The sequence below is a fragment of the Clytia hemisphaerica genome, unplaced genomic scaffold (genome assembly GCF_902728285.1).
Source record: "Clytia hemisphaerica strain Z4C2 unplaced genomic scaffold, Clytia hemisphaerica genome assembly, whole genome shotgun sequence".
NCBI classification, from domain to species: Eukaryota; Metazoa; Cnidaria; class Hydrozoa; order Leptothecata; family Clytiidae; genus Clytia; species Clytia hemisphaerica.
Genome location: NW_027103917.1, coordinates 3443953 through 3456760, shown reverse-complemented (window position 1 = coordinate 3456760; position 12808 = coordinate 3443953). Strand labels below are relative to the sequence as shown.

Below are 12808 nucleotides of genomic sequence, written 5' to 3'. Positions count from 1 at the left end.
ATTCAAATTCTTTTTTTTCAAGTCAGAAATGTCAATGGGGATGGGAAAAATAGCATAATATTTTGCAGTGGGGATTGGTTTAATTAATCATTTTCAGTGGGGACAAAAATTAGGGTATGATTTTCCACCGGGGACGATATCGAAGGGTTCCCAGTGGGTCTGTGAGAAGGGGGTGTATTAAAGTTCAGAATATTTTTATCCCCAGAGGGACGAAGATGTGATTTAATGAATCGTTGAATCAAGAATCTCTTTCTAGATCCTGCAATAATAAATTAGAATCATCACAGACCATACCCTTTTAAATGTTACGGTGGAATCAGAAGAGTCTTAGTTTCTACCAGCCCTTGCCAAAAATAAACTCAAGCATTTGAGGAAAATATTCTTGAAGAGAAAAGTAAAACTGAAAGATATAATGATTATGACAGTTTAATGGGTACGCCGAAATAGCTTACAATACAATATAGCTTTTGATCATTTTTGGAAAAAAGAGGAGGAAGTGATTATTGAGTCTACCCGCGTGCATCAAATAAGCTTTTAATTTCTTAGAACAAATCCCACATTAATGACCATCGTGGTTCTAATGAGCTATAAGAAGTTTCTCAAACCACCAATTAATACTCAAATAACCTCTAGCATCGACATTTTGATGCCATAAAACTTCATTTGCAGTAATGTATTATCTAATGAAATAACCATCTCTTCCAACATCAGTAACAACATTACCTTCTTTTCATGCACAGTAATCAGAAGATATGCTGCTAAAAACACACACCTGCATCATTGACCCGGTGTGAGATAAAAATGGAGAAAAAATATCAAATTCTATAGACCTTATCGGAGTTTTTGATTTTTCTAAAAAAGTGATGCATTGTGGGATTGTTTCGGGAGTATTGCAATAAAAATCTCTTAGGAATTCCTCGAGGGAATTATATTGTAAAGCAATCCCACAATGCATCACTTTTTTAGAAAAATAAAAAAATTGGGTAAATTTCAGGTGGCTTTCAACATTTTCACGCAAACGCCAGATTAATAGTAAAATCTATCGCTCGATTTTGAAAAGTGTGTCGCACAAAAAGAAAGAAAGGGCTAGATTCAATCCGTCGTTCTAAATGGGGCGCAAATCTTGAGGGCTTCACTTTTTCTTGGTTGAGAAAGGTTGAAGATTTCTTTCTAGCACCCTCGGGGCCTTAAACACGTGTTATGAGTGCGCGAGGATTCGAACAACTAAATAGTAACGAGTGACAATTTCCATGTAAGGATACAAGATGCTCTAAATTATTGATGTTTGCAAATATAAACGGATTTATGTCGATTATTTGCCAATTAATCGAAAAATTAAAATAATTGGGGCAAAGTTGCCAAGATCATTCGAAATATGATTGATTTATTCGCCACAAACTTTATTTTTAGTTAAAATTTGCATTCTTTTGATGCTTTGTTAAGTGGAATTTTAGGTTCTTACCATTTAGGCTCAATCTAATTCATTAACGTTAGCCAACATTTTCAAGTATAAATAGAGCTCGATTTTAAGTGCAAATCAAGACAAGACAAGGAATTAAGTCATAGAAGACATAATGATTAAAGAAACATTGAAGCTATTAGTCGTTTTGATTCTAACAATCCACTGCAGTGCAAACACTATCCGTAAGCATTTAATAGGTATTTTATTCTAAAACACCCCTGTCTCAGTGACCCAGTAGGGAAACTTTCATAAATTCTTAAGTGGTACGATTGACCTTAGTGGGGAAAACTTCGTCGGGGAAAATTTTCGTCGGGGAAAAATATTCGTCACTTGCTGGTAGTTGGTAAACGCATTAAGGCCGGGGAAAATTTTCGTCACTTGACCAAAATTTCGTCACTTTTCCCCGATTTCTACCCCCGTTAGGATTTCGATTGAAATTTCCATTCTCACTGTTGGAATAAGTTCTACTGGGACAGGGGTGTCAGGCTAACTGATATATACTTTATTTCGATTCCAGAATTGCTGAGAGTTAGAAAAACAGAAATCATTTATACCTCGCAATACACAATCCACCAGAAGGAACTGACTTGGTACGAAGCGCGTGCCGAATGCGAAAGTTGCGGTGGCAATCTAGTTACCATTGACGATTCGGCCGAACACACATACCTCATTCAAAAACTCAAGTAAGTTTTTTTCTTGAGATTCCTGCTTGGTTTTATTTTGGCAGAGTTTCCGATTCGACACATGCCTCTTTCAAAGACTGCAATCAAATCAGTCTGATAGAAAAAGCCCTAACCTTTGAAAAATAGTTTCTGCGTGGAATTTTCAGTACAAGCCTGTAGAAACGAAATTTCTAGAAAGTTTTCTAAGATAAATTTCACGCTATTTTTATCTGAAAGGGCCCAAAATTTAAAGTTTTGCTGTTTTCTAAAATCTTTCTTCATGCCAGACGTAATTAATCGAACAGTTCGATGACCGAACTAATCGAACTTTGTCGAACTTAATCGAACGACAAAAGTTCTATTAAATTCTTTAATCAAAGTTTGACAAAGTTCGATTAAAAATACCGTTCGATTGGTTCGATTAATTACGTCTTGTTCATGGAATAACCAATACTGTAATGACGCTTTAAATATTTATTTAAATAAGGCAGAAAACATATCAGGTGTAGGATAACAATAGACGATATCGGCTTTCCGAATTCTCCCCGAATGATTAACCATGATGCAGCGCGCAAAAAAAATCACGGAAAGTCAATATCGTCCGTGAATTTTTTTGCGCAATGCATCATGGGTAATCATTCGGGGAGAATTCGGAAAGCCGATATCGTCTATTGTTTTCATAAACATTTCCTTTAAGTGAACTGAAAGTCGGACAAGTGTGGATTGGTTTAAACGATAGAGCTGGTGAAGGGCGATTTCGTTGGGTGAAAGATGATTCAGAGGATGGTTTCAAACAATGGTGTAATGGCCAACCAAACAATGTGGGCGGCCATGAAGATTGTGTTGAGCTTCGAGATGAAATTCTTGGCAATTGCTTGAATGATCGCCCGTGTGGTTCCTACAGATTACCGTTCATTTGTGAAGTTAATATTCACAAAACATTAACTGTCAATACCTTTTAAATTTTTTAACTTTTATTTCTATTTTTCGTAACGGTAAGATTGATATCCTCTCCCACATCCTTATCTAAACTCAGTTTTAATTCCCTAGAGAATTGGGACAAGCTGGAGTTTTTACAAGCTCTTATCTGATTTGGTTGGTCGTTAAGATGTAATAAAAGAATCTTATTACTTTTTCTAAAGAACGCGTCATCTCTATCACTTTAAATGACCAATTAGTGAAGTATCTTGTAAAAACTCCAGCTCATTCCAGAGAATTAGGATAGTCAAACAAGAACTAAACAGATGCACCGCTAAACAATGTACTTTTTCAAAACCGTTAGTCTCTAACAAAGGTCAGAAAAATCATTCCTGTTGATCCGCAACATAATAAAATCCTCCCTAAATTTTTTCATTATAGTGATAGTGGGAATAATATTTTAAATAAAGAAAATATTTTTTTGATTGATTTTTCAAAAGTATTACAAAGGATATCCTCCGAGATGGCCAATTTTCATCGTTATGCAGTTGTTGATTTTTTTTTTTTGAAAGTCTGGAAAATTGAAGAACGAGAACATAAAAATTCGAAAACTCCAATTCCAATACTTTCATTTGAATACTGCTAGATCAGAAGAGAGTAACATATCAAATAAGCATCGGTATTTCAATATTTGTGATCCCCGTACGCCTCTCTCTGGATATGTCTACAAAGGCAATCTACAGACAAGGGATGGGAAGGAATATTTCTTTGATATTTTCTTATGAAGATCGTTGATTGGTTGATCAATCAAGAGTTCTACTGTTTCATTTCTAGTGAACTCATAATCAAATGATATAACTTTCACTTTATGGTGTTTCTGTATGATTGTCTGTGTGCCTAGTCTAACCACCGTTAAATGCCTTCGGGAAGGTCCCTCCTAACTAAGAAAGCCAGAATCGGAGCTATTTCACCAAACCCCTGGAGCGTAAGTTATTTAGGCTATCACAACTGCGTGAAAAAGTTGAACGTGCGCATGTAAAGTTAAACAAATGTAAACAAACTTTTTTCAGGTTTTTGATTTACCACACTGAACAAACAGTGAAAACACTCTAAGTGAGGTAAATCTATTTTGAAGACCAAAAAAAAACATAGATTGACATTCAACACATTCAATCACCTTTGGATTTAACTTTACTTATGCGTACATTCAACTTTTTTGTACTTTGCCGGTATCTTGTTTTACCAAATTAAGAAGGACTTTCTTGAGTTACGACCATATGATGGTCTTTAAAGCTCAATTATAGCTCTATAAACAATAAAGCTAGTTATTAATATAATAGCAGCAGACAAAGTCAAAGATAAATTACAGTTTGTACAAAAAAATATCAAATGTACATTTGAAAACTTGAGCAAATTTCTTTAAAGATTCCAGAAAAAGAATTGAAATCATTACTGAAATGAACTTCTGACTAAATTACTCTTTAGTATTCAGTTTCAAAGACAAGAAACAAAATTTGACATACAAAATACTTTTTCCAGTCAATGAATCAGCTCATCATCAAAACCAGTCTGCCATTTTGTTTGTTTTGATTTGCACGAGTAATATTGTAATTCGTGTTATGGTATCTATAACTTGCATTTATAACACTCGCTTCAGCTTTTCAAGGCTAAATCAACGTAATACATGTTTTTTCTTTTATAAGCATAACGTTTATAAGCACATGCAGGCTCAGTTTTTGGTACACAAACAATGGCTCTATTGTTTGAGAACAATAGAATACTAAGCATAATGCGAGCCTGACATAGGGACAGACACTTGCTTATAAAAAAAACATGTAATGGTAATAGCAGATAACGTAATAGTATATAACGTAATATGAAAATATGTATAACATTTACCGCTGTATAATTTATATTTATTACGAACACCTTAATTAACGCCGATGTCAGACACAAACATAAACACAAAGTACAAAAATCGAGATTCATTTCCATTATATATGCGTGATAATTGCTGCGCTCCTGCGGGGGCAATCAGGTTTTGATGGGATAGCATGATGAAATATTTACACTTTCAATACCACACAACCACAAAAAAAAAGTTTTTTCAATTCTTTGGACGGGTGGCGGAATTGAAAAATCCACTATAAATAATTCAAGAAATTTTCTTATTTTCGATCACATCTAGCAGGGAAAAAATCTGACCTTGCTTTGTCATTCACTCGTGAAAAACTACTAACTAAGTAGCCACTTACATTGGGCAGTCAAAATGGAGCTGACTTTATTGATTACACTTTTGGCCTTTAGATTTTCGTTTGGTCAAGAAAATCCAACTCTACCTTTCCTACCGTTCAAACACCTGCATACAAACACTGCTATTGATGGACCTCAACCATGGTTTGATGGAGAAGTACCTTCCAAAGATCATTGCTTTCACAAATGTATTAAACAAGATTTCACAAATTGCGAATATGTCCAATACAAAGAGGTTTCAGCAACAACATGGCTTTGCAAACTATATGGAATCATATCAGATCTGTCGAGTTATTTGATTTCAACAGAAGGGGAGATGCTGGCCCAAGCAGTCCACCAAAACATAGACTGCCAAGACTGGTATGATAAAGGTTATAAACAATCTGGTGTGTTTTTCATTTATTATGAAAGATACAAGATGAAAGTTTGGTGTAAGATGTACGGAGCACCCTATTTTGTAGGGATGATTGAAATCCAAAAAAGAAAAGATGGCTCAGTAAACTTCAATCGCACTTGGAATGAATATAAAGTTGGTTTTGGTGACCCTGCAACTGAATATTGGTTGGGGAACGATAATATTCACAAATTAACATATGGACGAAATATGTTGTTAAGAATTGGAGCTGACCCATTTATTGGGAATTCAATTTACACGATTTTCGAAAATTTCTTTATCGAGAATGAAGCAAATAACTACACAATACATACTGGTACACCACATCCAAATTTTGACAGTTATGCTGTCAATGGTGACTGGATCTTCCATGATCAAAAACCTTTCAGTACGATAGATCGAGATCTTAATGGCTTTAATTGTCCATTTACTTACAAATGTGGGTGGTGGTTCAATTATTGCTTTAAGATGAACTTCAACGGTGTTTACAAATTCAATGAAGCAACTACGAATCGCCAAGGTATCATCTGGACAGCCTTTATTGGAAACGAAAAAAGTCTTAAGAAAAGTTCTTTATCGATCACCAGAATGACTTAATTATAAAAGACATACATTTTCCAAGAAATCAAGACTGCACACGAACTATATAGCGTATTTTGTGTAAATATTTTTCAATTTTCGGTCAGAATAAAGTTTTCCCATTATCCTATCGACGGGGCTTTTTGCTGGGCGTTCGTCGTCCTTTTACAGACAGCTATGCGAAAGTTAAAATTTAATACAATTTTGTCTGTCCATGTGTCTTTACTTTACTTTACTACCGTGAAAAGCACAGCTCAAAATCATATATTTACGCTGTGCCGACGAATCGAGATTCTATTCATCGCGCAATCAGCGAAGACAAAAGTAACCATGACGACCATCCAAGATCTTGGATGAGCGTCATAGTCGATATTTTTATTCCCGTCGTTGAAAACACAACTTACAAAAAGTCATCAATGCTTTGTAAAAAGAGTCAGTGATAGAGAATCATAACATAAAGTCTGTCTATTATTTCGATTCAATTAAAGTGACATTTCCATAATTAAAAGTTTAGTAATTACTGTTATACATTTGGGGATCATGTAAAAGTTTTCTTTCGAAATTAACTCATTTCAACTACACTTGGAGGTTTCTGGGGAATTCGTAAATAGTAAACTGCATACTGATACAGTCTGCTAGACATTAATATGGTAATATTTGCTCTTCATCTTTGATTTTTTCTACAGTGATTAGATTGACACATGCGCGATAAAATTTCTATTATTTGTCTTCAGAGGTTACTATTTTCTTTGAAAACTTAACCTCTGATACTCAGGGTATTACTTTACTGGATTACTACGGAAGTTACATTAATTTATTATTGTTCTTTTGGCGCTTCATATTCACGTGTTATCAGACTTTAAAAGGGTGGCTGTGTGAAACCATTCACAGGTCGTTAGATCACTGATGACTACTCTCCCGCCCACTGCAGGAGCTATAAACTTATTGCAGTCTATCTATTGTGTCAGGTAGAATTAGTTGAAATTTCACCACAACCCGGACAAAATTGCCATCAAGCTGAAAATTGGCACAGATGTTCTTTAGGGTATACTGAGTTACCGAAAAAAAATCCCCATCAATCTGGACAGGGTAAACCACTTTTTCGGACAGTTTAAAACCGGACATGTCCGGAAAATATGTCCGAGATAAACTTGTTCAAATATACAAGTATTATATATAAAAAAAAGATAATTTCAAGAAAAAACAAAAAATTTGCTTACAAGAAGTCATGAAAATAAACACAGAAAGAGTTATGAGTATCAGAAAAGACCCTTCTGGCCAACTATTTTTGAATTATGTAGTAGTATTCCCTATTTTCAATGGCAGCGAATCTCCTTACAGCTTCAAGCCATGTGTTTTTAGACCAGCTCCTGAGTGCCGGGTAGCGCCAACCTAGAGGGGTAGTAACTTTATATACGATTTTCGTGCTGCTCAACATCTAGTTTATGGAATGAAGAGGTAAATAGCGTTTTAAGCGGACTTTTGAATTAGGGGTCTTAAAAGAGCTTGGGTAAGGAATTACTATTGAGAAGCCGTTTTATATCACTAACATCAGTCCATGTCTTTTTATCTTAGCCATGGAAATATGCGTCAAATATGAAACGGGAGCATTTATGTAAAAATAAAACCTTTAAAGTGTTATAGTTGATAATATTTGTAATTTGTTGTTGTTATATTTACGTATCTTGCACATTGTACGCTTTCTAGACGACCCACTAACGTGACAAGAAGAGATGAAAGTAAAATGATAAATAAAGTTATTTTCGTTTGAGTTTACGAATTAGAAAATAATGGGCGTTTACTACTTAAGCGCTCTGAAAGGTTCACGAACGATGGACTTGAAAAAAACTTTACATCAAGATTAGATTTAATACCTTAGGATAGACTGGTTGTTGATATATAGATTTGTTACATCCTATCTCACAGCTCCGGTGGAATGAAATCAAAGTCAATTTTCAAGTGGGGCTGAATTCTCAAGGTATTTTCCCACTGGGGACGAAGCTCTTGCCAAATTTTCAGTGGGGCTAGGGTGTTTTGTTATTTGTGATTTCTTGCCTACTTTTGTAATTTAGCTGCACCATTTTTTATTTTTAAACTGAGCACTGTAATTTCGAAAAAAATCGAACAAGTTTTTTCGAGCCTGAAATCAAGCAGTGATATCAAGCTGTATATTAATAATCACACTGATTATTTATCAACTGTCTTATCTAACGCCCGGGGGCACTGACCTTGTGGCCAACGGGGACATGCCGCTGGAGTTTGAAAAGTTTGGTAAATTTGAGACCCTGTCAGAATGAAGAATGGAAAATTTCTAATTATTGACCTGAAAAGTGGCTAAGATGACAAAAAAGTAGACGAGAAATTGAAAAAAAGTTATAACTTTCACCCTGAAAACTGTCAAAAATAACTAATAGTCGACCCTGTCAAATACAAAATTTAAACCCCCAATCATTTTTGGTACTCCCAAAATATTTAGAATTCTAAAAAAGCCCCTCCTTGCAAGACTGGCTTGTTCTCCTCTACTGTAATTTAAAGTACAGTGTACACGAAGCAAATTGGATGAAAAGGGAAAGCCAGACAAAGTTATAAAGTCTTCTGAATAAAAAGGTTCGATTCAAAATTGGGAAATAGGGTTAGTTAAGGAAAATTTCATACAAAAACAACAGCCCCCGTCCCTATTAAAATGCAGGTACCTCCAAACATGTCAAAGGTACCCCCTGAATTTAAGAACACTTTTAACGATTCAATTGCTGACCTTTGCATAAAATTTATCGATTTGCTCGGGCCTCCTTAGGATGCATGGGGTAAACAAAATCGATTCTACTGCGACCGTGGTATTCTTGCTCCGAACCAAATCCAAGATAGCGATACCGAAATTCAGACAAAAAAATGGCGCGCTGCATGTAGAACTTAAATCGTCCTAATTTGGACATCATGGCCAAATTAAGCTTCTTCTAGAAAAATAATCACATCTTTTCACTCTGCTTTAAAAAGAGAAAAGTTTTTTGCTCTAAATTCAATTCAATTTAATTCAATTCAATTCAAAAATGATTTATTTGCCTGCATAATTTAAACTAAAATTTAATTAAAATATAATTAGGTTAGGGAGCAGGCCAGGCTCTGGTCACCCATATAGAGGTTACCCGACTAATCAATGGGATGACTGAGGGGCAAATCACTAAAATAAATCTCGTACACAATTTTATAAATCAAAAATAAATCAGAAATAAATCATAAATCAAAAATAAATCAGAAATAAATCAGAAATCAAAAATAAATCAGAAATAAATCAGAAATCGAAAATAAATCAGAAATAAATCAGAAATCAAAAATAAATCAGAAATAAATCAATAAATCATAAATAAATCAGAAATAAATCAGAAATAAATCAGATATAAATCAATAAATCAAAAGTAAATCATAAATAAATAAAAATAAATAAAAAATCTTTCGAAAAAAATTTACTTTTCAACTTTTTTAATTTTTTTGACATTGATGTTGAGTATCAGTTCGTTATAATTTGAAAAAAAATTTCCATCAAATTACTCCTATTCATAAATTAGAAATAATATCAAAAATAATTCAAAAATGAATCAAAAACAAATCTGAAATAAATCATAAATCAAAAATAAATCAAAAATAAATCATAAATCAAAAATAAATCAAAAATAAATCATAAACAAAAATAAATCATAAATCTCGTACACTATTTTTCGAGTGATTTACCCCTCGGGGATGACTACCTGGTTGCAAGTATATGTTTGGGATTTTAATAATAGGGGAGGAATTATTACACAACAACACATATAAGTAGCGATAGAACAGAAAAGAACAAAAAAAGGATGCTTTTTAACAATTAGTACTGTAATAATGAAAAATAAACTTTAACCAACTTTTCAAATAAGTCTCAACTTAAAAAAAGAAAAGGTTCTCAACGTACAGGTAAGGACATAATCAGAGTTAGCTGTGTAGGAGATTATCGGCTCTTTTGTTAGCAGATACAGAGACAGTGAACTTAGGTCTTCTTTTGAGTGCAATATTAGTTAGTTCCAATTTAATATCGATTGGTATTCTAAGCCATGGACTTTAAGCCATAGTTCAAGGTTTTAGCTTTGGGACGTTCTAGGAGCTTCAGGTTTATATTTCTTGTTTGATATGCATGAGAAAAGACTTTAAAATCAAGAGGTTCCTGTAGTGCTAGTGGAGAGATTTTGTTAATAGTTTGGTCTACAAGTTTGATGTTACACTTGAACACAGTTTGAGTGATTGTAGTTATACCAGTGTTTTCAAAGAGTTGAGAGGTTTCAGAGTCAAAGTTAAAATAGCTAACTAGGCGGGAGTTCAAAGGGGTACTGAATACCGAAATACCGGCAATTTTTTCCCGAAATACCGGATTACCGGACACAATTAACTCCAAATACCGTCACCGAAAATCTTTACATTTCATTTTGGACCTATTTCGTGAGGAAAGGTATTTCAACTGCAAGAATTGTTGATGAGTAAGGGATACCCTGCTGAAAACTTCATTTTCAACTGTTATTAGCTCAGTATATCACACGAGATGTACGAGAGAGATCTCCAATCGCAAATAGCATAGAATAAGTGAAGTTTAATTACTGACAAATAACCATGGTTTGTGCCGACCGAAGAAAATTTTGATTTGACTTATTTGGCTGAAAGCACTATGTTTTAGAATGGTTTTACTATTGTAACTAAGTACCTCAAAAAGCTCTTTTTATGGATAATTCTTTAGATCTAATTTGAGAATTAGACATTACCTATCCCATCACTTTCCTTTGAGAAAAGGGCAATAGCATGGTTGCTTGACCAAGATTGGGGAGGTAAATATAAAAAAAAGGCAATCTGCAAGGGTTGGGGAAATATTTTTACAAAATAATGCGAGCGAAGCGAGCGCGAAAAATTTGTGCTAATTTACAGGTTTGCTATTGTGGCTTAAAATAGTGTTTTGTGATGTGAAATTAGGGAAAGGTACTCCAGATTGGTTTAGTCCGTCCATTTGCCTATGAGTTTGGATCAAATTCTACTCTGATAAAGAAAAAAACATTTGTAAGGGCTTGAGAGAAGGTAGCACTTTTTTTGTAAAAAGTCATTATTTAAAGGATAGTAGATGGACTCACAGTTAAAAAATTCACTCCATTAAGAATTAGTCAATAAGTTGTTCTTTCAGACTTAAACATAAAAATAGGGTGTAGTGGCCACCTGAACCGGCATCACAAGGTCCGCCAGCTACCACACCCAGAAGAAGAGGAACAACACAATACGGATATGACAAACATCTAGCACAGAAGAAGGAGACGTCCTTTTCATCAGACTTCGAGTTAACGCAAATCACACTGGTTTCCACTCAAGTAGAATTGGGCTTTTAATCTCCGCTGTTTCTCCAGGCCTTGCAAGCTTGGAAAAGCAAAAAAACAGACATAATATCAAGACAGTCAAAATTTTATCTCAAAACGTTCGGGGTATAAAAAATGATACTCGTATCGAAATTTTGTCAAACGTAATGAAGGAAAGAAACGCTATTGCAATGTGTGTCCAATAAACATGGCGAAGCGGAAACGAACTGTTGGAGCACGGTTTCTTTAAAATTGTCTCGTCTGGTCTTGACGAAAGTACACAGCACGGTAAAAGAGGTTCCCAAGGAGTTTCAATCGTCTTAAATGCAGATGGTGACGCTTCGTGGAAAGCAGGAGGTTACGAAAAGCACACGAACTTTGGTGCAAGAGTAGTAGCGATTCGACTTCTTTTAACTGACCATCAAAAGAAAGATGTTGGAGTATTTCTTGTTTCAGCATACGCTCCCGTCGGAAATACACCTGAAGGTGAATGGGACCTATTCTTTGACCGACTCACCTCTTGTATATCCAAAAAAAAAAAAAACATGACATACTTCTGGTTGGTTCAGACACGAACTCGAGTATGGGCACCTCGTCCGAAACAGAGGATCCTATCGGTAATTTTGGTATTTCTCACATCAACGAATAGGGTAAGCGTTTTCGATCCTATCTTTCTACCAATAACCTCACTGCCATGACAAGCTGCTTCGAAAAGAAAGAATATGCCACATGGGTTCACCCACGTTGTAAGAAAAAGCACCAAATCGACCATTTTATTGTCAACAGTGATATGAGTCACCGAGTATGAGATGCTGGAATTACTGCCAGCCTTCTTGACAATGATCACATGGCACTTAAGCTTATGAAACGATTAAAAAAGAAATTTCAACCACGCTAATGCTATAAACAAGATAATCGCTATCATCCTACACTCACGTCTTCTACCAATAGAAGAAAGTCTTGATCACGAGCAGCAATGTGGTTTTAGACCTGAGCGTGGCTGTATCGACGCAATTTTCACAGAAAGCGACGAGAGCATTCAAAAGAGTCATGGGTATTTTTCTTCGATTTAGTTATAGCATTCGATCGCGTACCCAGGGAACTACTTTGGTTAATTTTACAGAAATTCGGAGTAACACCGAAACTGATCAGCTTGCTTAAATCACTTCATGAGAAATTCGAGGTG

The 12808-nt window shown here is 34.9% G+C and overlaps 3 protein-coding genes across 3 annotated transcripts in view; all 3 read left to right on the top strand.

Annotated features, from left to right (window-relative positions):
• The window catches only part of LOC136809494 (prolyl 3-hydroxylase OGFOD1-like), a 629446-nt gene that overhangs the window by 141820 nt on the left and 474818 nt on the right, over positions 1-12808 (top strand). The gene's annotated exons all lie outside the window — the stretch shown is intronic.
• Positions 1575-3482, top strand: LOC136809539 (echinoidin-like). The gene is made up of 3 exons (XM_067066080.1): positions 1575-1644; positions 1980-2145; positions 2822-3482. Exons 1-3 carry the CDS (start codon positions 1575-1577, stop codon positions 3084-3086), a joined length of 501 nt encoding a protein of 166 aa, XP_066922181.1. The 3' UTR covers positions 3087-3482.
• LOC136809538 (microfibril-associated glycoprotein 4-like) lies at positions 5312-6286 on the top strand. Its single transcript, XM_067066079.1, has one exon. It carries the CDS (start codon positions 5312-5314, stop codon positions 6284-6286), a length of 975 nt encoding a protein of 324 aa, XP_066922180.1.

Bases quoted from the DNA above. Each gene is read 5' to 3' on its own strand.
- LOC136809538 (XM_067066079.1), top strand. From the start codon at position 5,312: ATGGAGCTGACTTTATTGATTACACTTTTGGCCTTTAGATTTTCGTTT.
- LOC136809539 (XM_067066080.1), top strand. From the start codon at position 1,575: ATGATTAAAGAAACATTGAAGCTATTAGTCGTTTTGATTCTAACAATC. The intron at 1,645-1,979 runs GTAAGCATTTAA...TTTCGATTCCAG, and splicing joins CTGCAGTGCAAACACTATCC to AATTGCTGAGAGTTAGAAAA. The intron at 2,146-2,821 runs GTAAGTTTTTTT...ATTTCCTTTAAG, and splicing joins TACCTCATTCAAAAACTCAA to TGAACTGAAAGTCGGACAAG.